General features: G+C 34.2%; 1 protein-coding gene across 3 annotated transcripts in view; it reads right to left on the bottom strand.

Moving 5' to 3' along the window:
* BNIP3 (BCL2 interacting protein 3) overlaps positions 1 to 27,394 on the bottom strand; it is a 48,619-nt gene extending 21,225 nt beyond the window's left edge. The window contains exons 1-5 of one of the 3 annotated variants that reach the window (XM_014358639.3): positions 27,082 to 27,394; positions 26,617 to 27,008; positions 15,024 to 15,092; positions 14,320 to 14,488; positions 10,881 to 10,971 (exon numbers count right to left, since the gene is read on the bottom strand). In XM_014358639.3, the coding sequence (XP_014214125.2) occupies positions 10,881 to 10,971; positions 14,320 to 14,488; positions 15,024 to 15,092; positions 26,617 to 26,656 (369 nt within the window). In that variant the 5' untranslated portion in view covers positions 26,657 to 27,008; positions 27,082 to 27,394. Of the gene's footprint in view, positions 1 to 10,880; positions 10,972 to 14,319; positions 14,489 to 15,023; positions 15,093 to 26,616 lie in introns of all 3 variants that reach the window. The other 2 variants (XM_014358638.3, XM_014358640.3) reach the window with 2 other exon arrangements.
* Positions 27,395 to 27,917: the final 523 nt, after the last annotated feature.

Raw genomic sequence — 27,917 nt, 5'->3', positions numbered from 1 at the left:
AATTTTCAACATTCATAGGAGTAACACTGATTCACAAAACAAATAGATCTTTACATGTAACCAGATTCATACAGCTTGACGTATTCCTGAATCCAAATCTAGACCGTCCGTCCAACCCAAAAAGACGAAATTTTTAGTAAATGGCCGAAAGAGTAATAAAATTGTGATAAACTACGTGAACACAATTTTTTGCAACCTACATTTTGGAATTATTTTAATACGGTTAACTGAAATCTCAAGTTTTTTTGTCTTTATCATCCACATACATACTGAAAAAAATAGCTGGAACAAGCAAAAATATCATGAAAAAAACAAAAATCATGTTGGTGAGCACGAGATATTTGGAAAATCATTTTTCGACTACTATATTCTTTATGTATTTAAATATCTTCAATCTAAACCTCAAGTTCAGTGGGATGCATCAGCCACAAACTTTGTAAAACGTGCGTGGAAAACGATTTTTCCAGCTATCTGTAGCGATTTTTGCAATATCTGTTTGCTATGCAACTCAATAGATTTTTCACGTTTTTTGCGATGTTTGCTATCTTTTAGGCCCAAACTCGGTTTTTTTTTGTTTTCCATGCAAGTGTGGTGGCTAAAAAAATAGTTTTAATTGGCTATGATTTGAAAACATCGTCACCCGATATTTACACTGGATCCAAGCGCGGATGACTCGTTCGGATTAAATGACTTTTACTTAAATGCCACCTTCATTCGATTGATGGAAGGATCGCCTTGTCGCGCATCATAATATTGTAGAAGCTTATCAACGACACCTTGTACTTGTCAAAGGCAGTCGAGATCGCCACTACGGATGAAATCACCACATGACAAAAAAAAAGCTCGACGTGAAGAGCACAGTATGCGCTGTGCGAGCACACGTTTTTTCAATTCTGACGCATATCATCACACCATCGGCGTCGTCATCAACGCGATTATCAGCTTTTCTTTCCCTTCTAGCGATGCAAATGGAGGAAAAAAAATTATCATCAACTTCGCGCTATAGTAAACGTGTACGTACACTACAAACACGTGCTGAAATTGATAAGATCCGCGCGCATATATATACAGCCAGATTTGCGTCGTAGTTAGTGAATCGAGCTAGAATCGAAGCAACAAGACGATTGGCGCGGTATAGTATACCTGTATTCATACGAGGTCTAGAATGCAATAGACGGCCGGGCGTATCCATGAAAGGCGAAGAATATAATATGTAGTGTTGCAATGTCACACGGCCTCGACTCTTGAAGAGGAACAAGAAAAAAAAGAAAAAACAAGTCAACTCATTGTACAACGTTTAACAGTCACACACATCGTATACGTGTATTTCTATCCTGTACATATTGGCACTTGATCCCTTGTTAGTACACTTACAGGAGAAGAGTATAATACAAGGAGGCGTATATTTAATATTTAAGTATAGAGTTTTCGTCCAGGATTCTCCATACGGTTTTCGTATATGTACTTAGGCATAGGTGTTGATGTATGTAAGACAAGAAGCAATTAAATGCAAGTATGTTGGTACAAGTAGTATGCGAGGTAGTAAGTGCCTAGGTACTACCTATACCCATCCAGTTCGTAACGTATAAAGTGTCGCAATGACGACAACAACGTGATGCGAGAAGCGAAGCGTGCGCACGTGTCTCTTAGCCAGTGTGTATACCTACAAATATGCTCTGATACGCGCGTGGCGTGGGATGATGTACTTTAGAGTGTAAACAAAGAGCTATTATATAGTTCTCCTTTTATATAGATACACAGTGCGTTCAACTTTTTAGGCACGATTGCGTGGGAGTACCTTTTTTGTTGTCAGCGGGAAACCACGCGTTCAACAAAGCTCTTTTGTTAAGTGTATCTAATTGTGGTGTTCTGTTGTGACGAAAAAAAATTGAAACAGATATTAATGACGCATGAACGCGATTCGAACAAGCCCAGAAGTGTGTTTTTGTGCGGGTTGTTTACGGAATCTTTTTGCCGATATTTGTATTTTTTTTTCAAGATGTCACAGAATCGGCATTACTTACAAAATGTAATGTTTCCAAAAATTTGCAAAATAATCTTGCCAATGGTTATAATGCTCGTGGTTTTTTGTCAATAATTTTTTTCCATCTAAGATTTTTCAACGTTTCCATGCGTAGTACACATACGTGTGTATATTATCGACGAGCGCGTGTTAGCTTTGTTAAGGGGGCTCCTACGACTACTGCTGAGGTCAAAGACAAACAAAAAATAAAGCTTTGTTTTTCAATAAACAAATGTGTCTGAAAATCATTATGATATTTTTAATAACGTATGAAGTGGAAAAAATGATATTTATGTGTGCAGTTTAACTTTGTACGAAAAATTAATTATTGTTTTGACCAGTCTAGTGCATACGAGGGTACTATATATAGGTATATGGTATATATATGTCGTGAACAAGTACGTCTGCTACCCACGTGACCTCCTGACCTCCCGGACACTATTTATTTATTTCCATCATAAATATCTCGCTAAAATGGTCCTTTATCCACAATTTTTAATACAGCATATTACAGAGGAAGACTTCATCTACAAAACGTATATATTCAGTCTGCTGGGACATTTAATTAAGGTTTATTATAAACGAAAACAAATTGTTTTTCACGCTGCCCCATAGGAACACGTGCTAATAGTTATAACTTTGAGCTCGGATTTCTCAAAATTTTGACCCATTCGAAATATAATTTAGACCACCATCAAATTCAGTAGACTTTTATTTACAAGAAATAATGTATCTCTGTTTGGGGCCTTTCGCGAAGGAGCCCCCTTAAGGTGGCTCATCACATTTTTGAAAGTCGAGCCATTGCACCCAAATTGAAATTTATGTTAAAATATGACTAAACGGATGTACAGTTAAAATTTTAGGGCATGTTGCCGGCCAAAATCGAAAAATAATCATATTGAAAGTTTGAAATTTTAGCATTGGTCTTATGGAGCAGTCTGATTTTTTCACCGAAAGTGTTAGATTTCGTAGGCTAAAAGTCGGGCCACAGTCTCCAGAAACTGAGAGCAAGTAGTTTAAATAATCCTCTTTCTAACAAAATCGCGAAAGTCCAAGATTACCGGTAAAAACAAAAAGATATAAAGTCTTGAAAGTTCTAACCGCAGGATAACCTCAATTTTGATTCTTGGCGCTAGCCCGGGAGATTCAAATGTCATATATAAGAATGTGGGCAAAAAAATTGTAAAAATATTGTTTACATCTAAAACTGGAATGTCATGCTCGGTTTTGAACGCATATTATTGCAAAAACTTTGTGTAAAAATATTAAATAACAATAATTTAAATAAATAGGTTGAATAAAAAATAGTTGAATATAAAACTTTTATATTAATTGTTCATTTGATGACAACATAGCAATAACGCCATAAATAATATAAATTCCAATCAAATAAAATATCCTTTACTTTTCATTACAAACAAATATTTGGCTTATTTTGTCTAATACTTTTGTGTTAGTAGTCACCCGTGGCTTTTCTCCAACATTCTCGCTTAGAAAAAGCCTTAGTCCTTTTTCTCCACTACAAGCATTAATTTAATATTTACTGGTAAAAAAATACACACAAAACAAGTATAAGAAAGTTGACAGGTGCTGGAGCTGAGGCACACGCGCGAGTTCGTCTGCTTGGATAGGGACGTACGCAGCTTTTTCGATACCCTATCAATAGTAACTTTTTTCAATTACGGAATTTTTTCGCATTTTTTTGCTCATAAATCATGAATAAGACATGGCACAAACCACTAACTGTCTTTTTATTGGTTTATATTCAGTAAATTTATAATTTATAGAAAAGCCCCCCCTGTACCCCTGCTTGATACGGCACCATCGTGATGAGCCACCTTTTAACTAGTTTGTCGTCAGGAAAATCGTGATCAGATTTTCGCGTCTCAGTCTCGAAACGTGTAAACTTTTCAAACGTAAATGCATATTCAACGTATCAAAGTTAAAGGCACTTTAAACATTTTACACATTTGCAATATTGAATTTCTTAGACAATTTACCACAGTCCAATGCTCATCTTCCAAATTCACTTTAGGAAAAAAACAAACATGTTTATTTCATACTTTTTTAATTCACGTTCCATTTTTTACACGTTATAAGCATGGTAAGCATGGACACGCAACACACGTGACCTCGTAACCTTAACTTATATGTCTAATTTATAAATGATAGAGAACAAATTACAAAAAAAACGAAGCTTATGGCAGTCATGACAATTTGGAAAAAAACATTTTCAAACCACTCGATTAGTCCAAGCCAAGCCCATTAGTTTTATAGAAACTTCTTTACATAGCCACAGTTTACACAGTTGCAACACTTCGTCCTAAAAAACACTAAAAAGTGTCCGCTAGGAGCCATGTTCCTGGTTGCACAGTCCGCGAAAGTTTGAATGCTAACATACATTAATATACGATATTGTAACAGACATTATGAGTACGTTTTAAGCTGAATATTTAGTAAATAACATATTCATGACGAAATTAGCTTTATACACTCATTCGCCAGTCAAGGAAAATATAAATATAAAGAAACAAGAATTTTTATAACTGCTATTTCTGCTTTCTGCGATTTTGCGATGCGCGCCTTTCCGCCATGTTCTTGGTGGCACAAAATGGCAGGACACAATTTTGTACAGTGTCGCAACTGTGTAAAACCACCGGTACCTTGCTAATCAAATTATAACTTATCCAAAAAAGAATGCCATTAAACTGCCAACACTTGCCAAAATGTCCCTTTCTTATGCCATACGACTATCAACAGGTCGTTTTTCCAGAGGATAGTGAGCAGGTATGCGGGGGCTCTCATAAGACAACGTATTGAAGTGAGTTGTACTAACCGTGCATGAAAATGTCCGCTCACTGCATTACGGTTAATGTAACTGTGTTCAACTCGTCAGTGCTCAAAGGTTAAACCATTAAATGTTATGAAAAAATAACCGTACATACTTTAAAGCAGCCAATTTCTGATAGTTCGTGTAAAAAATTTGAAAAAATGTTGTTTGCACGATAAAAATTTACCTTATATGAATACTTAGACGGAGACTCAGTTTTCGTCAACAAAAGTGTGTTATGAATTTTTTAAAAACAAATTTTTTTTTTGCACAGCATTATAGTTTGAAGTCTTCAGAAAGGCTGGACCAAGTTTCAAATCATGATTTCCAGTTTAACAAATTCTAGAAGCAATTTAGTAAAAACGTCTTGCTCCGTGTGAAAAGACCAGCTGACAGCAGATGATGCTCGGTACTCTCCCATTCACTTAGGATAAGACCTGCTCGCGACTTTGTTTACGTTTGTACAGATATTTTTTCCAAATGCCCGATAAGGCACATATTTTTTGATACAAGAGTCTTCCTTAGGAGTTAAGCTATCCATTTGAACTTCTTGCTCATCATGAATACATTTCTTGCCTCGAAATTTGTGCAACAAAGGCTGAATAATCGCTCTTGCCCATAAGAACAATGTTAGATAATGCGATTTTGGAAATTTTTTTCTAGATATTCGGCTGGTAAGAAATATTGAAAAAATTCATGCGTACTTCAAGCATGTAAAAGTACAACATTAATTTTTTTCAGCGAGTGAATACATCTTCTCAAAAACGACCGAACCTCCATAATATTCTGATTGTGTAAGTTCCATCCAACATCTTAAGATTTTTTATGTACTATATTCTGTACAAAAATGTGAAAATGACGATTGCTTCAAAAAAACTGAGCTGGTCTCTATCATCTAGTCCTTATGTTCTTCTATACATTTTGACCAAAAGTAACCCAGTAAGGAGACTTTCAAATCTGACGTAACGCGATAGTTTCGAATCACACAATACACACGAATTCACGTAGAGGGCTGTGTACATATAATATGTTAGGGTACATATCAAGGCCGCAGGAAGCACGATGGAGAACTTTCTAATCTTTTGAATCAGATAAAATTGAAACTTTGCTCTGAGCTTGGGTAACCTGGAATTCACATCGTAATTTAATCAGTTTTTCAAACTTTTCCCAACCGAAAACCCATGAAAATTTGGACTCCTCGGATGTTTCCAAACATATTCGACTACTTGATGTTATCAAGATGTGGTGTTAAAAAAAATTGATATGAATCATCAGGTATATGTGGAGTTGAAAGCAAGAGAAACTTCGAAGCTCCTCATTCCGATGACTTTGACCGCTTCGAGATCATCAAGCCACTTTCCAATAATCGAATCGCAACCTCATGTGCACGTATTACATGTCGCGTGGGAAGAGAAAACAGGCTCGATAATCGAGTATACATGGTGCAAGAAAAATACCGTCCTACCAATCTCTCCCACGGTAAAACCATAGCAATAACAATAATAAATGTGACAATAATGGCAGACAAAGCAAAAACTCGAGATGTGTTTTATTGGTGTCACGTGTCCGTGGCGCACTTACTGTCTTTCAAGCGTACAGAAACTCGCACGGAGTCAGCGATCTCGAGAAGGCTGTACCTTGTATGGAAAAAGAGCTCGCGCGTGTGCGTGGGTACCGTAGGTGGGCTCTTGTAAAACCAGTTGTTGTCGTTACGTGGTTCGAAGCGTCACTCGATACCTGTATACAGATGTGCTGAAGATGCGGTGCTTTTGCGAAAGTATAACGCGCGATTCTATAGGAAACCGGTTTTCGAGTACTACATCCCTTCCTACAAGCTGAATCGATGCCTGCAAGTCTGGACTCTGTTTTAAAATGGGATCTACAAGTATAAGACGTCTGCATTAAAATTATCAGAGCACACACTTATGCTCGTGAGCTGTAAAGTATAAAAGAAAGAGCTACGATTTATTGACAACATGCACCGTTCGAGACCTGATTGTATAAGTTCACAAATTAATGAAGCGTGTTTTTACAATACAAAGTACAAAGAGCAAAAGATATTTTTCGCAGACTGGGTATAATACATTTTTTGTGTATTATTTAAATTTAAAAACCTACCGCAATATTCCATGGAACCCGTAACCGACTGACGGAAAAGCCAGTTAAATAAAAACAAAAAAAAATTGTTATAACCAAAGTATCGGAAGGTATTGTTTGTGTTTAGAAATTTTGGATCATTAGTCGGCATCAATATGTAATGAACTACAAGTGACTAAATGATTCTTTGACGTATTGCAGCTGAGACCTTGAATCGTTAAATATTACAAGATTATTTCGAGTCAAAGAGCTACTGCAAAATAAAAGTGTATTGCGTGGTAAATAAGGCTATTGAAAATCAAATGACTATGGTAACGTGTAAGTGTATATCGTGGATGACAATATGTTCTACCTGCAACATTGATACCGCTAATTCCCGAGCCAAGTCCTAAGTCCAGTAATTCCACGCTGTATATATATAGAATTACTCTTATTTATAATCATACACTTAATCATGTAATTGCAAAATGTATTTTCAGTTTGATTACAGCATTAAATTTTTTACTTGATTCTTAAACGTTTTTTTTTTTTTTTTTATGAGTAAGCTATTGTGCATTTAAATATCACACGACGCACAAACTGTCTTAACTGTCGCATTAATCGAGGCATTAATCTTTTAATTTATAATAGCACGGACAACGCAACGTAGGCGGCTGACGAAACAAGAGTCGTTCTGTTCCGGTTGACGAACTAAATAAGCTTCTCTCATCGTCCAACAACACAATGATGAGCGCAGCGGATTTGTTGTTTCATTTTTCACGCATACATATGTAGATCTGATTAATAATGCTTTGCTATCGCTTTTTTCGGATTTTTTACCCACCTCTTGCGTAGTTGGGTACAATTTTACGTAATGAATCGAGTTCTAAAGTAATGTGCTTGAGTCGGTCTAGTAAATTTCAAGTATTACAAAAAAATCCAAATGAAAAATTTTTTTTCTTACGATCGGACAACACGTTGTTTTGGTTACCGACTCACGTTTGATCCCAGCAACGAAGAAGATCTCTTTAAGAGATGTATTAGTAACCCTTAAGGTGGTTCTTCACGATGGTGCCGCATCAAAGCGACACGGGACCCTGTGGTTTTCTAATTTTCGATTAGCTTATTATTTGCAACCTAAAATATGTTTTACTGGCACTTGACTAAAATATCATTGCATTTACGTACAAATAAACAAGCTAATAAAGTCAGAGTAAGAGTTATAAAAAAATTTTTTTTTGATGCAAGGTTCTGAAAATGGCATGTACGCTCCTACTCAAGCAGACGTTGCCGCCGATTTCTGCATGATCGATAATTGATTACATTTACGATTAAATATCGTATACTATTTCCCTGATTAGCCCATACTTTTGTTATATTATTAGAAAGCTGAAAAGTTCTTCTTTCACTACAAACTTTTTCTATTACGATCTTAAGTCTACTTTACGAGATATTACATGATATCGTAGTATGGAAAAGTAACCTACATAAGAATACATGTTAAAAGTGCATTTTTTGACTGACTTGTTTTCAAAAATTTGCCTGATAAAGGGACTTAAAATTTTAAGAGAAGATGCCTTATAACTTTAATAACAATCCCTTCAAGTTTCCCTGTAAGTTTAAGTAAATGAGTTAGGTGAAGAACCACCTTAATATCCTTGAACAAGTTATAATATGACTATAATCATGATTGAACTTCACCTAAGTTTGTTTTAATCATTAATTATACTTCATTGCCTTGTCCGATGATATTTACTATGTAGTAACCCTTTCTTGTCCCTAGATGACGCCTATATAAATATTGTTCTTCTGCTAAACGTGAAACGTGCATCGATCTTTGACGGTTAACTTTTTTTTTAATTCGTCATTATGTCACTGTCGCATTTTTTCCGCTGTTTGAGCAATAATACTCGAACAAAACGACTGGAAGTCCATTAATTTTTTGTTATCACCCACATAACAGTTTGGATGTATATTTGCATAAGAAAAAAAATGCAAATAAAAATCAGCTGTTGTGACGGGCATCAGATTGACGCGTCGTTGTTTCTATCACCGTATCAATCTGTCATCATCATCATCACTGTAAAAGAGGATCATAATCCATTTACAAGTAAAAGGGTGTACTAATGCAAGTAAAGGATTTACTTTCTAATAGTCGCATCAGCTTACGACCTACGGCTGGCGAGTGGGTGGGTTTTTAATGAATGCACGTTTATCAGCATAGTCATAACTTAGTCTGACTAATCGCACACATGATTATCCTATTTATTATGTATAGAAACAACTTGTCAGCTTCGGTAGCAGGTTGATAGTGTGCTTGCGAAAGTTGCATTACATCTATTGCTTGTGACATAATTAGATTGTTTATTTTTTGCTACAGAAGTTGAATTAATTAGTATTCTAAATTTACGTTAATATACTAGTAATACAACTTACACATGTTAGTTATGAGCGCGCAATTTTTTTCAAACTCAAATGTCTAGAGTACTAATTTTATACGTATCATAATTATATGAGTTCTCGATAGTTTTACTGTACTTTTGGCAACTACTTAAAGTTTTCCAGTTCAAACGTAACTTGATACTTATTTTTAAGCAAACTTACACCCTTGACTAGCAAGGGACCGACACGAGGAGTAAATGACCCAATTATTACGTAGGCACCGATCACTGCGTACTCGTCAATAATACAAAATAAGAAAAACAGACTGGAAAATAAATTTTGTAATGCCTTTAAAGTATACAGGGTGTGACAAACAGATTAGTCGATGTATCAACTCTTACTGAGCAGACAACATCTGCTAAACTATCTTTGCCAACTTTTTACCATCTCTGTATTCTTATCCAATGTATGCTTTACCACTACGAGACGGTTAGAAGTTGCCCAGGCTTGGTTGATTGACCAGAGTTCGCCAGCAAATTTCTACCAGGAAATTGGTGCGCAGCAAGTGGGTCTGGGCTTCAAAATGAAAACTGTATGGGAGATATCCACGCAGTAATTGGTGCTGATTTCATATCCGTCCGTAATAATACAAGCAAGTAATATCAACACTAAAACAATTATTTAAAAAAAAATGAATAACATAACAGAAAAACGTTGTTCGATTTCATCGCACAAGATGCTACAGATGACGATAAAATGAAACTACTTTTATTTACATAGAAAAACAGAGGAATAAATAATTCAGCTCAGTAGAAAATTTTAATCCACAGTGATTGGGTCATTTACTCTCACTACTTTAGAGTTTTTAAATAATTATGATATTATTATAATAATTAGTGAATTAGTATGGAGAAAAACGGGAAATAGATTAAATAGATTTAAATTAAAGTTTTCCTTCACAAACTATTACAGTTTATGCTGTTTTGCCAGATAAATATTTTTAATTGGAAACTGTAATAAAGCCAACCTCACCAGAATTCTCTGTAAAACTTAGTAAATACCTGTGTACTTTATTGAATTCAAGACATATTTTAACGCTGTAAAGAATCTGGTATTCCATGAAAAATTCCTAAGTTTGCTGAACTTTGCCGATGAGACTTTCTCAAACTCTGACTTTTCTAATGTTAGCTTAACCTCAAAAATCAGTCAGAATGTAATTAAATCCCAATTTGTACAATTCGTATAAATGTGAAAATAGAAAAAATTAACATTTGGGATAGTAATACCAAAACTTGACAAGCATTAGCTTAACGTGAACTTTATGGTTTCGTAAACAAAGATTGGAAACACTTGTAAATTTTCACGCAAAATTGAGCTAAAACATGGATTACTAACCTAAATAATCTATTTACTAAATTTAACGTTTTTGATTGCATTACAATACTAATGAAAATTTTTGTATGATTAACACGCGATGAACAAAGGAACGACGTATATCTTTCTATTCTAATGTGTTTTTAAAGGGCACCATAATCAAGTATGTATTAAACATTAATCTGTTGAACTAACCTTGTAACAAGTTTGGTTGATGTAGATTCCCTTGAGCTCCTCTTCATTGTTCGACAATTCCGTGTTGGGACTGTTTGGAGGGCTTTTGGGACTGCAACATCAATGACACATAGTTCACTTTTTAATCGCCTTGTATGGTGATTTTTAAAAAGTAAACAAATAAATTTCAGAGTTTGATATTTCTATTTTTTTTCAGGATTTGTTTATGTTTTTGAATGATGATACTTTTTTTTATTTAAAATGATGTAAGATGTATTCTTTTTTAACAACAAATAACCAACCAATAAATGCTTTCACATTAAAGAAAAAAAATTAAGGAAAAAAATAAGTTCTTTGACATTAATATTACTTTGGATTTGGGTGAAAATCCGAAAATGAAAAATATGGGACTTTTCATGCTAGTAAAAATGTGCAGACTTCATAACTATTATTCAACAAATCAAAGTAATTATAACATTGAAAGACTCCATTAAGTTATAGACGAACTACGTAATGTCATCTTAAATACGCAGATTTTTTTTTACTTAACAGTTTGAAAAATGATCAGGTAAAACACCCAATACTTGGACAGATTTTTCAAAAATAATTTTAACGCTCATATATCAAAATTAATGTGCAATACTTCCATATTTTTTAAATATTAACTTGTAATTTAGATGCTTTAGGGTTATATAACACACAAAAAATTTTTTAAAACAGCTCTTAAGTAATAGTTATTGTACATTTTAAAACCTGTCAACTTATCGGAGTAGTTGGACAATGATTCTCGACTGTCGTAGTAGTTGGACAACCTTGAAAACCAAAAGTTGGACAATGATGCTGCAATACTTAGACAAGTTGGAAAGCAGTACTTGGACAATACTAACTTAAACGATTTTACAGTCGTATAAATCATGATAAAGGCGCAAGTACTTAGTAAAACTGAAGTATATATTTATGTAAATACCTTATAACGAAAAAAGGTTAACGGAGGTGATAAATAATAACAAATTTATTACTTGAAATTCTTAAATGAAATTTTTAATCTTTTTTCCAAAAATAATGTATTAAATACACGATAAATCCTTTAGGGTACATTTTGATTATCAACATTTTTAAATGTGTGGAATCACACTTCTCCTTCTTGATTTGAATTTTCTTTTGCAGGAGCTGCATCTCTTTAATCGCAAATGAATTATCCAACTCAATTAAGTTCTTACCTTGGTTCTCAATCAGTTTTTTCAATTGTTCTATCAGTGAGATAGTGTAAAACATATTTTATTGATTTTTTTAGTTTTGTTATTTGAGATTTATTTGTAATAAAATTATAATTTTTCTTACTTCTCTTTTTTAGTTTCTTTTTTAATCTTTTACTCTTTTTTTAAACATTTTTCCTCTTTTCAGGACCCACACTTCATCTGTATTAACAGTGAATTAGAGGTTAACTTTTCGAAATGTTAAAAAAACTATTTTCTTAAAGCGATGTACCCCTTAACAACAAAACTGATTAGTACAGTGTTTTTTCTACAAAGTACTGCACTTTTTATACACTTTAGTTTAAAAAAATTCGAGTAAAAGATTAACTACGTTAAAAGGTAAACAACTTTGATTGTGTTATGTCCATGTACTGACTATGACGTTTTTGTGCCTATAACCTGAAGTTGGACAAGAGCTCCACGTCTGTCCAACTACTACGAAATCGTAAGGTGTACTTGGACAGCTAATTTTAAATTATAAAAAATTTTTTTTGTCCACGATTACATTAAAAATATTGTTAATTAATGTAAAAGTTGTAAAATAATACTATACAGGATGTATACAAATGCATTGGATTAATTTTGATTATCAAAATCATAGAAAACGGAGAAAAATCATCGCACTCTTGTGGCGCCTAAGGTGAAATTTAGAATCATTCGCTTGTATTAAATTTTGCTAAAATTTATTAAAAAATTCAAGTATATCATCAATAATAATCATAGCAATACTGATTTATTATGTTTTTTAAAATATCTCTTTTTTATTTGCTACAACGACTGATTTTTCACTGTCCAAGTATCGGTCTGAATTTTAGTTTTGTCCAAGTATTGGGCGTTTTACTTTCTGTCAGTGCACAAAATATCTGAAAAGTTACCACCCTTGTCCCGTATCATTTATACACACAAGCAAATGAGTCACACTTTTTACGACAGCTGGTCAAACTATACTTGTAGATTTTTGAAAATAAGAGAACAAGCGAGGAAATCAATCATTGCAGTTCACAAATATAAGCAAGGCAGGGAAAGAAAGAGCTCACTGAGGATGCTTTGAACTTTATGAGAAGGCGGGAACTAATTTATGAACTGAGCAAAAATAGTTTATGGCTGTAGTTTTGAAACAAATTAAAATTTAAGTAAAAAAGATTTGAGTCACAGGTAGTTCTCAAAGGAATATAATGAGCCATGTTGGATCGCGTGATCCATGTAAAATTCTTAAATTAGTATCGGTCTAGTATACTCGATTACTTGCTCTTGCGCACCTACAGAAAAGTCATGAAACGCACAAGCCATGGAGCGACCGTTTAGCTCGGAATGTAGCAATAGTAGCTCGTCGGACTGTTGTTACGTGGAAATAAGTGAGGTTGAACGGTATAGGTGAGCGCGATTTTTTTGTTTTTATTATCATTCCCGTTTCCGCTGTTTGTGCGGTTCACTTGTAAGTTGATAACAAGGAGTTGTAAGTTTGGTTTACAAACCATGCCATAGAAGCTTTCAGCAAAAGTTTTTTCGCATGTACTGCATTACTTTTGTAGTGTATTTAGCTCATTTTTACAATATACGGTAATAAATTTAAACGGATTCTTCCAAAATTTTCAATCGATGCACTAGACACTTAAAATTTTAATTTGGTCCCTATGTTTTTGACGATTTTTCAAGTCTTAAATATTCCTTGAACTGGAGTGTCGTTATATTCGTTATATTCATACGTAAATATTTGTGGCTCTGGAGTTTTTTGAAGTTTTTTATGTGACTTTTAAAGACATTAAAATATTTGTGTGCCCTTCAAATGACCCTTGATGACTGTGCTCTAAAAAACTTTGAAAGACTTTTTTCACAGATTTTCATAATGAAACTACACCCGTGCTATCAAATTTAATAAGCTCAATAAATAGGTGGGAGTTTAGAGACATTTGTTGGAGGATAATTCTAAATACCGCAAAACAATTTTTTTATGCATTCATCAACATTTGCTCCTATTTTCCTGAAATATTCGTCACTAGTGCACAATTTAAATCAAAATTGAATCCAGCTTCAACAAATTTCTAACTAAGACTTTGTTTTATCAAAAATATCAAAGAAAACGCGTATGGAACCTTGACTCCTCTGAACTCTGACTATTTGAGTTAAAGACTGTCGCATTCTTCTTTGATCTGTTAGAAAAATACAAATTGAGCGCCAACAGTAGAAAAAAAACAGCTTCTTACCTGCCCCTTGGTGTATCGCGCCTCGAGGAAGCAAGGGAGTGCCTCGCGGACGATTGGGTCGAGTCTCTCTGGGCGTCCCTAAGAAGTCGCAGGTACTCGTCGGTGCCGCTATTGAACGGCAATGGCGTCAACCGGTCCATTGGCGGCGTTGGGCACATGACCCATGATTCTGTGGAACACAAAAGTATGGGAAATTTCGTTGAGATCATTAAAAAGACGCTGCAATCTAGAGGCTTTTGTTTAACCCTCGGATGAATTTTTCTATTGTGCATGGGATTCCTAGTTTCGTTTCAAACTATGGTACTTGGTTGTATAAGTTCAAATTAGGACTAGTGGTTGAATTCATGGGATAGGTCAGTAGTGTTAAATTTAGAATTTTTATTGGATACTTTAATGGAGATTTTCTTGAGGTTAACGGAGCAAAGAATCACAATAATTTTTACCGTAAATACAGTGTTACAGTTCGCATCCAACGCCAGTTTCTGTAATTTTTACTTCTTGTAGGGTAATTTTTATTATTGCTTTGTTTAAAAAATTAATATTTTTTTACAATTTTTCTTGATTAAACTCTTTTTACGGTAATGATTGTCATAGTTCTTTTCTCCTTGGGTCAATGGTTACGTAAGGTGTATATATATATGCGCTTATGAAAATTTTCAATTCGTCTGAGGGTTAAAATGTTCTTTAGAGAGTGACATTCTCACTTTTCATGAGGTAGCTCTTCCACATGGGAACTGAATCTTCAGGCATTTCGGAAGCGCCCTCTTTACCTTCTAAAGTAATAAATTATCCATTAAAAAAAGTGTAACAAAAATTCATGAATGTTTTTTTTTATCAATCAATATACATATGCATTCCAGGCATTAAAGCCGCACACTCTAGAATGATTGTTACATTCAACTATCGTTCAACTAATATGCTCACACAAAACTTACTAATGTATTTTTTACTTAGTATTGAAATTACTACTTTACACGTTCACACCAAAACCTAGCTAAGGTGAATGTCCCAATTATTGATCATTCTTGTTCATATCTTATTATAAATTTTTTCAAACATAAATTAACTATTGTTGGAGCATCAAAAAGTCGTTTTTTTTATACAAATCCACCTTGTTATTGATTGAAAATATATCCGAGACCTATATAAAAAGAAAAATAAAGTGACCGATAATTGGGACACTTCGTCTACTTGAGTGAGCGATAATTGGGACATTCACCTCAAATTTGCATTCTTCAAACTAAAATAATCAAGGCATATGATTTCCATGAAGATACCACTATACTACGGTGATATTTTTCAGTATACTGTTACTATTTTGCAGCTTTTTTTTCTCGTAATAATCTTGATTTTTGTAAAGCTTGAAAATAATTCTAATATCATTTTATACGGCTATTAGTGAACTGATTATTCGTGAATTTATTTTTAGAAAAATAAACGAATTTGATTTTTAATTTTGATGTATTATTAACGCCTGGTCCGATAAAGTAAAACTCTCATAAATAAATAGAAGCAAGGCATCTTTCAGTGATGCTCACGTAAGATCAGCTTCGTTCATTGTATTAAGAAAAAAACAGTAAAGAATAAAGATAGAACAAGAACACTCTAGTAAATTTTTGTGCTTACATACCACAGGTCCAAACTGAAACTTTAGTTTAGAAACTATTGGTAATTCAGTACCGTTTCTTTTTTTTCCCCTTTATTTTCCTGCAGAGAAGCATCTGCACGACCGACGTAACGAGCTTCAAGTGCGTTGCACACTATTACTTTCTGTTTTTTTGCTCGATACTTACGGTTTCCTACGTGTGTATAGATACACGTGTCATATGTGTATGTGTAGTGGTGATGTTGCGCAGACAGGTCGAAGGCACTCGGTGTGCCCTTTTACGTTGAGACACGAATAAAAAAATGTAAGAGACAACGCTCGTGGTTCTGCGGTTTTGGGGTGAAAGTAGCACTCGACAGCCACTGTAGGAATCGTTTATATAGTTCAGTGGCTTAAGAAACAATTGAAACGTTTGAAATAAGTTGCTTTGGATGTTGTAAGGGGGTGAAAAGATTATAGTCATCAAGACTGTTTAAAACTCCAAACAAATAATTTTTCCTTGTTCGTAAGGTATACCTATGTTTGTATTGATAGCCTGTGACTATAAGTCAATCTACAGGTGAGGATCAAAACGTAGCGCGCTATGTTGATATACCTAATCAAAACTTTAATCATTAAATTTAATCTTTACCTTTAATCTTAACTTTAATCTTCACAGTTGGTATATAATACATTGTGCCAAATTTGTATTATGTAGTGAACAATTCATTGACCCGAAAGTACAGAACTCTGTCATGATTAACTTTATATGTGTATACGATATACGAGCCTTTTACTATTACACTGCTTGTAGTAATATACGTATTCTTAAACACGCGAACGTAAAAAACTTTGTTAAACGGTGGCAACTTTTTTGCTGTATAAGATTCAACTTAACATATTATTATAAGAAAACAATTGCCACGAGGACAGCACCGTAGATGCACGTAGCGTATAGTAGATCATGTTAATCATGTAAGTAACTCTTTTTCATCAGAACAAAATAAAAAGTGTTTTGCAGATAAAGTGATTCAATTATATGATGGACTTGTATAAGTTTGGTACTCATAAGCTAATCAAGTCATTTGTCACTCTTTTTTCCTCACGACCACATATTTGGGTGTCTATTTTTCTTAATGAAACTTCAATATCAAATTTCAAGAAGTACTACACTTGAGTACTCGTAAACGAATACGTTATTATTTCCGATGAATCGTTTTCATTAATTTTTGCCGTATTCTCATGAAGAACTTACAAAACAAGCATCTGTAGACTTACGAGAAGCCCAGCCCTTTTCATAAATAAATCAAACTGTCTCTATTTTCGGCTCCTTTGGTCTTCCACCTCTGATTTTTCGTTGTATTGGCTTAAAAAAGCCAATTTGCATAAGAGAAACAAAAATCGCGTATCAAAGAAATTTCCCTCGCCCCACACGTATACCTTGCTTCGAAAAGTGAATGAGAACAGTTTCACATCCCAAGAAAGTGCATAATTGCGAGAACCTCGTACTTCCCAGCGCAGCGTGTATACGTACACTGATCGATCCAAGTGGATAATGTGGTTCGAGCTCGAAGCGAAAGATCAGCCGAGCTCTCGTAATTAATCGAATCAGCCGATGCCTGAAAATAGCCTCTCTCTCGTCGCGAATGAAAGGGACGTTGTTTGCCATTACTCACCATATCATCTTTTTTTCCCCTCCACACTTTCTCTTTCGTCCACATGCACAGAGACCAACGCGTTTTTTATTTTTTTTATTTCTGCTCTTTGTGTACACGCTCCAATGATGATGCTTCAATTGAAGCGACGACGCCTCTGAGGCCACAGAAGCAGCACACGTACACACAGGAAGTTTGCGCGGGTGGCATGACGAGCTTTACATACGTGCGCACGTGCTCGATGGTTTCCAGAGGGTCTTCTTGGTTTTTTATAGGTTCAAGGTAGTACAGAAATGTTCGGTTGGTAATGCTTTTGATCAAGCCGCGTTGACATTTTTTTCCACATGGATGAAAATAGAAGTTCCTTTTGGTAATAATATTTTATCAAATTTTACATGAAACATTACGCGTCTCGTTTTCATTTGGTTCATCGATTACTTTATCGCGTGGAAATTTTACATCGAAACGTGGATACTTTGTGTTATCTAATGTGTTTGAGAAAAAAATCCATAGTTTATTGATTCTGTTAATCACACGAGTATCAAGAGGCAAGTTAACAAGTAGAAATTAATCAAAACGCACGCTGTATCAGTTTACTTTTTTTCGAGGCATTAATCAATCAATGACCTTCAATTGTTATACAAACGCGTTATCGGAAGCCTTTAAATAAGCGTGCGATAACTGCACTGAGCAGTACACGTTGAAAAAAGGAGGAAAGAAAAAAAAAACGTTTCTCGCTGATAGCCACTATCTTTCGCATTGTTATAACAAAACTAACCATCGTATGACTTAAAAACGACGATGCATCATCAGTTTTTTTTTTATGGATACGGGCAAATTTGAAAAAGGAAGCAACTAACAATGGAAAAGGGTCACGACTGACTTAAAAGTTCAAAAACCTCGTTGATCAGTAATAGATCAAGTAGGTATCTATGTGTAAAAAATGACTCTGCCACGCGCGACCTTTCAAATCCTACCGATCGTCACGTAGGCTCTTTTCTTACGCACGTACATTGTGTATAAGCTATACGGATGTGTCGGTAGCGTCTTCGGTTTTGTTGTTCTCCCACAATATATTCGCGCGTCCTTGTACTCGCGCACCTTTGTCTCGATGATCATGATAGATTCTGTCGGTTTTCCTTCCATTTTTGTTTTTAGGGGTTTACAAAATTGTCCTTGATTTCGTGATGGTGATCACGTATATTCGAAACGATGGAGGGCAGTGTCTGATAAAACGGAATTCAATCAGCACAATGGGCTAAAATGAGATGTGATAGTATAATATGCTAATATTTCTAGTTCAAACTATTACATTTGCATCTCGTACAATTTCTCAAACATATTTGTCTTTTTTATTGTTTCAAAGTTTGACTGGAACTTTTTCAAAGCTCGTCATTATACAAAAGTCATATGTACCTTACACTGTTTAACGAGTCAAAAGATAAGTTCAAGCGAGAGGTACTTAAAAGTGAAAATAATAACAAGTTTTATTATGTGTTTCATTGCTTATAGATAATAAAAACCTGTACATGTATATTGAAAATTTGATAGTCGACATATTTCACTAGTGACAATGTCAAAAATTACACTTCAATCTTCTCTGTAAACGTGGAACAGTGACATGATTTACAGTAACATGAAAATCTCCAATGTTGTGTGTTTGACTACTTCTCGATTATGAAAATTAGTACGATACAGTTTATCTCAAAACTCTATTTTAGCAAAAATGATTTGCCTAGTACAATTTTTTCTTGACCAATTGTGTAAAAATTATACTACAATAGATGGCAAAATAAGTATCGCTTTAAAAACAACTGAGTATACAATCTTTTGTACTGTGGTTAGCACTATATAGTATACTACCTTATCTTCAAAAATAAAAATGATAGCATTCTGAAACTTGTAGCGTAAACATTTAATGTACAAGTGTAGAATACACGTCAACGAGCTCATGAAAAATTTCTTCATGGGTTGCTGTCAAACGAAAAAGGAAATTTGTCGAGGAAAATATGGAGGGAAGAAAGAAAGAGAATACTGAAACGGTCACAGCCACAAGTAATACGTTTGGGGAGAAGTGATCCTCCCGACGGAATTAGCTGGAAACAGAAATCATCACGTCATAATGATACAAGGAGAGTATTAAGTGAAGGAATATACGGACTTGATAATTGAGAAACTTCGATAAGGTTAGAAATGTGATTCTTTATGGTTAAAGTGTATATGTTACTATAGTTATATGCATATGTTGTTAGTATACTAATCGTTGTTCATAGTAGTGGTTATTAAAATTAAAATAATACCGTAAATAAATATACTTGATTCGTTTTTGTGTACGAAAAATTAATGTCCAAAATAACTATGTTCTTCAGTATCCCGTAGAATGTAATTACATATGAATATAGATTGACAGAGAAACGATAAAAACTTAAAAGTATGATTTCACTAAGGGATTTTTTGTTGCTTCATAACTCTTAATCAAACGTTGATGTACTTTTATCACATAGAAAAATAGTGGTAGTGATTTACTATTTCATTTATTCCACAAAAACAATATTTACGACTAAAACTAATGGTATACCATAAAATATGCTTTATACCTTCAAGGAACCGAAAAACACAAGATAATACTCTTTAAAAACTTCTCTTGCCAAATATCCAACCCATTTGAAAATGAATGTAGGTGACACGGTTACGTGCAGATCGAAGAAAAAATCTTGAAAGCGACTGAAGCTATTCATCTTCCTTTCGAATGAGAAATGTATTGTAAAAGCGAATCCATGTACAGATTAACTGCATCATATTTTTTACTGCAGTTTATTTAAAAAATTTATTTTTCGGGAAGTCATGCACAATAACGTAATACTATCAGTATAACGACAAAATCTAGAAAATACTAAAGTCACAGCGTGTAACAGTATAAAGTTCATTAAAACATTATAAATGCTTTGATACATATTCTATGCAGAAGTGATTTTATAGTTTTATCTCTTGACAAAAAAAAATATCTTTCTTTCGGAGACATCCCTTTTTTCTAGACTATCTTTATCAAGGCTATAGAGCGAACGCTCGGCTGGGCACTCCTGCACGATTGCGTGCCTGTTCACGTTCCCTTTTCCATGATTCTTACACGCCTTGTTTCGCTATTATTAAGTACGCTGGTACATATAGAAAAGTAGAGGCACGGCGGAGGAGGTGAAGGAATTTTAAGATGCCGACTGGCTGTGGAGCTGGCACACTTCGAACAACTACTCGTTTGCCGCAGTATGAATTTTCGTCACGACGACTCGTGCTATAATTCTTCCATCATTTTTATTTTTTGAATAGAAAATTATTTTCAAAATCACCATTGTGATACTTTTTAGAGATCTTTTTTTTTTTTCTTGGTAACGTAACGTGTTAATCTGATGTTTAGGTTTCCTGTTACAAAGTCTAATGAAAAAAATTTTTTGTGCATAGATAAAATATTCAATTTCATGAAGTAGCTAAAATGACAAAACGTAAGACTTGTTTGGTGGCGTTGTTTAACCACCAATTTAACGATTCAACTATTCACTTACAGACTAGCAATTCAGGTGGGCCTCGCTGATGTTTTTTTAATGAATTATTATCGAATAATACTAAATTTTTAACCCCCGCAATTTTCACAGGAGTACTTTTCGTGATTACTGAAAAAATTTCCATATTTTTTGCGTGACATAAATTATTTCTTTCGGAAGGATTCAACATCATTATTAAATTTGCTTGTCTGAAAACCGTAATTTACATAAGTACTTTTTTATGTTATCTTAAATATGCTATTTCAGATATTTTAAAAGTATTTTCGTATAAATATCACAGATTTGAGATATTTTTTGTTATGATTGCGTTGACATTACTGTGTATAGAAAAAGATTTTACAAGTTACAAGTATCTTTTTACAATTTTAATGTATGTATAAAATTATGATACTTTTAAAATCAAACTTATGATTTGATACCATAATGTGTCACTATATTATCACTGTATTTTTTTTTATTTGTATACTCATCAAGTTGATTTAATACTATTTTATTTCTCCTACCCATATGTAGAGTTCGTCATGTGATTCACATTTGAAACTATAGGTACATAATACTGGTTCTATTAAATTTTGATGTCTCAACAATAAGTACCTAAAAAAATTATAATTTGAAATAAATCTCAAGATTTGGAACTACTCAGGTTTTGTGTTTTTTTTTAAAAAAATTGAAGCATATTTTTTTGCAAATCTGAGAATATGAAAGAGGCTGGGAATCATTTGTTTACTTAATGTTGATGTATTATTTTTATGAATATTGTCGTCAAATTAAATCTTATATTATATACTTTATATCAAATTTTTTAATAGAAATTTTAATAAATTGTAAAGAGTAAACATCTTTTATAATTTAATCACACTTGATACCATCATTTTCATTATATTTATTTTAGTTCCAGACTTGAAATCTTTTGTACATAAAAAAGTTTAAGTTAAAATGTATTTTTATTGTCTTTTGAAGGTGTATATGTTTATTGGTGCCAAGCATTAAAAATCGTAACTTGTGAGGTAATTATTTTTTTATTCTTTATTTGTCAGTTCAACTAAAAAATTATAAACGACATTAAAAAAATATTCTGTTATACTCAGAGTCCAAACATATTTATTTGAAAACTAAAAATATGAATGTCTATCTACGATGTGCTATTAACTTTGACTTATGGTTTTGCTAAAGCCTCATTTATAACAATTCTGTAGACAAATACTGCGGGCAGCTGCGGAACCAACATAAACTTAATTGCATCGTCTTCCACCATCTGTCCGTAATAACAAAGTTTCAACGGATACACATGTGAACGATTATTGATATATGATAGTTTTGTTTGTCAAAAATAATAAAAATGTTTAACTACATTGCTTTTAAAGTAGCAAGATAACTGCAAACATACAATACATGCTTGCATACAAGCTCATAAACATTATCACACAATTGACGATAAAACTGTTTACTTCGTGCTAGCTTGGAACTTCCTGCTGCATGTACATAAACCAATTGAGACTACGAAGTTTTCAAAACAAAAAAAAACCTTTTTAATGAGTGCATCCGTTTGGGCATATTTCGATTGATATAAAAAATCAATTGCATTCACACTCACAATTTAATTGAAACAATAACAGAAGAAGGAAAGCAAACACTGATCGTAAATAATTTGTCTGTGAGATTACGAGGTAGCTTGTTACGCAGGTGCACGTTTATAATTGTGTACACAAAAATTTTAAGGTATTTCCAATTAACGAAGACGTGTTTGTTTTAACCTGGTCAAAACCGGGACGTCTTTGTATGTTGTAAGCTTGAATGATATTGATTTTCAAAAGAATAATATAAAATTATTTTTAAAATTAGTTTCAAAAAATATGTCAAAATCATTATTTTTATTGCTGGATATATAAAAACGATTTCAAACCTTGTTGATAGCTCCAAAGAAATTCATCTTTGTTCACGCGTATAAGGTACTGTTTCTCCAACTCCCGAAAGGCATTTACCTTTGAAATCAATAATTCTCAAATATTTTGGAAGATGATATCTTAATCCTTAAAATTTTGGTTTGCATCCATCCGACCCCAAAATTTCAAGGCACTCGTTAAATTTGTCTGGTGCGTAACAATTTATTGTAGCATTACAAACGAATCGGAATTCAGTTGGAGAGTGAGTCAGAATTTATGTAAAGTTAGCGTTGTTTCGTAAGCCGTGAATGATTGTGCGCGAATCGAATTTATGGTACCACACGTGCGCTGCTCACGTAACCTAAGCAATCAACAGCGAAAATAATGAAATTCATCTGATATAGAAATGTATAGGCTTGCATCAAAAATACCTTCAAGTTAACGAGAAACGCCATGAATTTTACTTACTAAGACAAAAAATAACTGGTGACGTTAAATAAAAAAAAAAAAATTTTGTAATCGCGAGAATCACTCAACTCAAGGACACACCGCAGCTAAATAGCGTGCGAGTCGAGGTGCGAGTGCAACGCACGAACTCTAAAAATAGAATCCACCCTGTACCAGTTTGCTTATTTCCTTCTCCACGTATCTATTACCTCTCTCGCCTTCCTTTCTTTCCATAAATCTTACCATATTACTACAGAATTAACTGATATCTATACGTCGTGTGTAGGCAATGTTTACACTCTCACACGTGCCATTCGTATCGTGGAGCGAGGGTGTTTCTTCTTTGTGTGCACGAAGATATCGACTTTTTTCCCAAGGCTACAAAGTAATTTTCAATCAAAGAAAATTAATGTACGCCAATTAGCAAAAATAAACAAGTTCAAGGGAGATGGCATTAATTATTACGCGTACTTTTGACGTGCAAAAACAAAGAGCAGCGTACTGAAATCCAGTGAAAAGAAAATGTTAAAGGAAACGTTTGTTTGAAATATGCAGACCAGAAATATTAAACACTTTGCCACAAGTATACGGTTGTTTAATACAAATATTTTAAATATCAATATTGATACTAGGATAATCAACCAGTGTTGGTCGATGAGGTAGTAGATAGACATACTTTCAACCCATTGACTTTCTTGATCTCTAATTATTACTTTTTGTTTATAAAGGTGCTTTGACTGCATATAAATGAATAAATTAATAGAATACAAAACACCAGTTCTCCTTGATGCTTGCTCATTTGTAAGAATTAATGGTAAGTGATTCAGACTTTATTTGGTATATTATTTTATATAAATTGTTTTTTAGTTGAGAAAAAATTTTTTTTTTTATTTATGTTCGATTATTTCCCATAACTATATATTTGATAAGAAAAGTTTCTTTTGTTTATATCCAGATGTAGATATTCTGAAGAAGCTATTAGTAAAACGGCGAAATATTGATCAACCGTGTACACATACTTTTTAACAATCATGCTCCAATCACTTAGTATTTCTTGTCTGAATCTTTCACCAAGTCAGTAGAATGATTAAAAAAAAATAACTCAAGTAAAAAATGTAATTAGGCATTACTTTCCAAACTTCAAGATAAGTTTAAATTAAATTAATTTTTCTGTCTAATTCTATGTTTAAGTTAATCTTCAGAATACGCTACCAAGTACCAAGATAAAAGAAAAAAAATGTAACATACTTTATTTAACAAAAAATCACGGCAAGCGTACTAAAGCCAGCTCCAAATATACAGTATATAAAGAAACAAGAAATGTTGTATAGTGTAACATTGGTGAATTCAGCGTTCATTGATACAAAAGGTAAGGGTATGCATTAATTGTGGTCAACTTTGTTTCCTGTTTTGAAAATAGTCATGAATTTCATCGATTTACAATTTGTTTCATGTCGTCGAAGAGTAAAATAATTGATGTAATGTCATGTAAGGAGAAAATAACAATATGTGAGCGGGACATGCAAATTTGAATTTAAAATGAGTAAACGCTCACGTAAATATCCATTGGCCATTATGAGCAGGAAGTACTAAGGAGTTAGTAAAAATTAATAATTTAAAATTTTTTGATACGCGTACCGATAGAGTTGTATGAATAAAACGTTTTAAATGTAACAATAAATTTCAGTTTTCTCTTAAGTTAGAACTAATGTTATATAAAAATTCAAACAGAACATATTTCTGCGGTGACAAACGTGCGATCCGAACATTTTTTACTTTTTGCCGTGTTGTGTAGGTGTAGTATACGATTTTTTTTTGCTTTCTGTTTTTGAACCAATCTTTTTTTTTACTTCCAAATCCATTGAGATAAAATTATAAATAAAAATTGTTTATATTATCTGGGTCCCATGTAGTACGAAAAATTACCAACCTACAAAAAAAAAGTTATATTCTGTTCTAAGCTCAAAAGATAAAAACATGTGAGCAGTCGGCCAAACAAGAGTATTCTGATATGATATCGTTTACTCGTTCTTTCAACCTTAATCACGTTATTTGACAAAATGAGGGCTACTCCAAAAACTATGTATGACAAACTCCACTAAGAGCACTTAAAAATTTTTAAAAATCTTCAAATTGATAGAAAATGGAGAATGCAGGAAAACGATTGAAAAAATGTAATAAAAAAAAACTATTAATTGAAGCTCGTTAAATTAAAAAAAAATTCCTAATACTCACGAAGTTATAGATAATAAACTAATTTTTTTTGTAAGACTTAGGAGTACAACGTAACTGCAACTGTAATTTATTTCCAACTCAACTTACTTTATTTCAAACATTTTTTTTTTTTTCAACTTCTTACAATGGCAAGGAAATGGCATGTTAATTTAAAATACACTTTTTTCCACCGTTCACACATATTGCATAAAGGATAGCGTAACACGGCTTAGACAGCGCAACAGCTCCAGAAAATTGCGTCGCCGAGAAACTCTCGGCCGAAGGTCACCCAGCCGGGGAGGAAGAACAGCGTAGAAAGAAAAGATAACTACTATGTATAGATATAATAGTGCAAGAGCGCAACGAGGCCGATGTCCTCAAAAAAGTACGCCCACCCAAGAAAAAAAAATCAAAGCAAGTGACTCCGAAATCAAACAAGTAAAAAATAGTCCTCAGAAGTTGAAGCCTGTATGTTTAGGTAGGTACCTATGATATATACATAGAGAGTGAACGAAGTGCGAACTGCGAACCCGTCCGTGCAGCCGGGCACAAACAAAAGACAGCTGTTCAACATTAATGTGCCATAGATAGCAAGCATCACCGCAGAGAAACGAAAATTCAAAGTACTGACGTACTGCACCAATTTAAATTAATGTAGGTATTCGCGACGCAAAACAAAAAACTTTCCTTATCTCTAATACGCATCGAGCTATTCCCTCCAATCTACATGGTGTGTATAGGTGTAGTGTATAAGTATATAAGGTTTAAAGCCTACGTGCTCTTGATTAACCCGTGAAATGGCTGAGCTGATGGATCCGACTCTATAACGTATCGAAAGGTATAGGTACACTTGTAAACGCAAAAACTTGACACACAGCACACGATGAACATACTTGTTAACTTACGTGCCTAAATCTACAGGCATTCGTATGCAAAATAATAAATATTCCACTCACCTCCCAGCGTCTCCTCGGATGAAAACTTCCCGATGGACATGATTGACGTTCTCGTCCTTGCTGTTGCTTCTTTTTTTGGCTATGTACAGCCTACGTCCAATCCAATATTCACAATTACGTCTCGCAACAGAGATAAGTTGATATAAAGTATCAGATGCGGTAGCGGCGACGGTGGCTGTGTGATGATGTCCGGAGAGCGCGCGTAGGTGGATAAATAAACAGTGGAAGCGCGCGGCGCAACAGTAGAGAGAGAAAGCGAGAGACGCCGTCCCAGCTGTCTTGGGGTGTGTATATGCTATGTGTATGTATGTATACGTATTTAAAAGCCCCTCTGATAGTCCGATGCTCTGATGCCTTTCCTCCTGTACTGAAGTACCCAAAATTCAGATAACCTTGACAAATTGACAGTCAACTTAGGACCGCACAACCATGTTGTGCACAGATAATATATGAATGTGTATTTACCTATATACGTCAAGCGAAACAAAGGAAATTACAATGAACACACAGACACGGCGCAACTTGCGCGATGCGCGCGGCGTCTCTCTCCTCTTTTTTTACTGTTCGAGTATTTCTCGCACTGTCTTTTGTTTTGTTTTAAATGTATTCTTCTCTCTATCGATACAACTCCAATCTCATGGACTTGCTGGCGAAACAATGAAGAGCAGATGAATAAACCTTTTATAAGGTGTACAGTTGGAAAAAAAAAAAATGAAGAAGAGGATGTCCGAGGAGAATATTGCCACGCGCGTTCCTGCAGGTAACCGAACTTCGCAAAATCCTGCGAGTGAATGCGCGACTGCGACGGCTTGTCTCCGACGCCGTTTCTTCTCTCTGCTTTGTTTTGACCCGCAAAACGTCAACATTGCACTCACACATTTATGTAAAGAACCATGTGGATGTGCATCAGTATACATGTACATGCGCCATGACGCCATGAGAACACTCGCGCGGTCGGTCGGACGACAAGGAGTGGGGGGACTGAGAGAGAGAGAGAGAGAAGAGAAGCCTGCGAGTATATTATATATAGATTCTTACCACGCTAGTCAAACCGGAGAGGGATTGTTTTGATGTTTTCTTTCGGCTGACTGCATATATAGCATGGTGTAAAAATTCATAAGGTGCGCTCTTCAGCCTCCGAACTGATCAGCCAATCAGGAGGCTTGGAACAAGCGACCTTCCTATTGGATTTCCCACCAATGAGCGTAGAGAGCGCGTTGTTCAACTACTGCTAAGTACACATAAACAAGAGTACAGGGTAAAAAATTTCCTCGATGAATAATATGTTTAAAATTTGTTTG

The sequence above is a fragment of the Copidosoma floridanum genome, unplaced genomic scaffold (genome assembly GCF_036245765.1).
Source record: "Copidosoma floridanum isolate Cflo_tuat_1 unplaced genomic scaffold, Cflo_Japanese_pri ptg000032l, whole genome shotgun sequence".
NCBI classification, from domain to species: domain Eukaryota; kingdom Metazoa; phylum Arthropoda; class Insecta; order Hymenoptera; family Encyrtidae; genus Copidosoma; species Copidosoma floridanum.
Note: the sequence above shows the minus strand (reverse complement) of the source record. Positions and strands in the feature narration are given on the sequence as shown.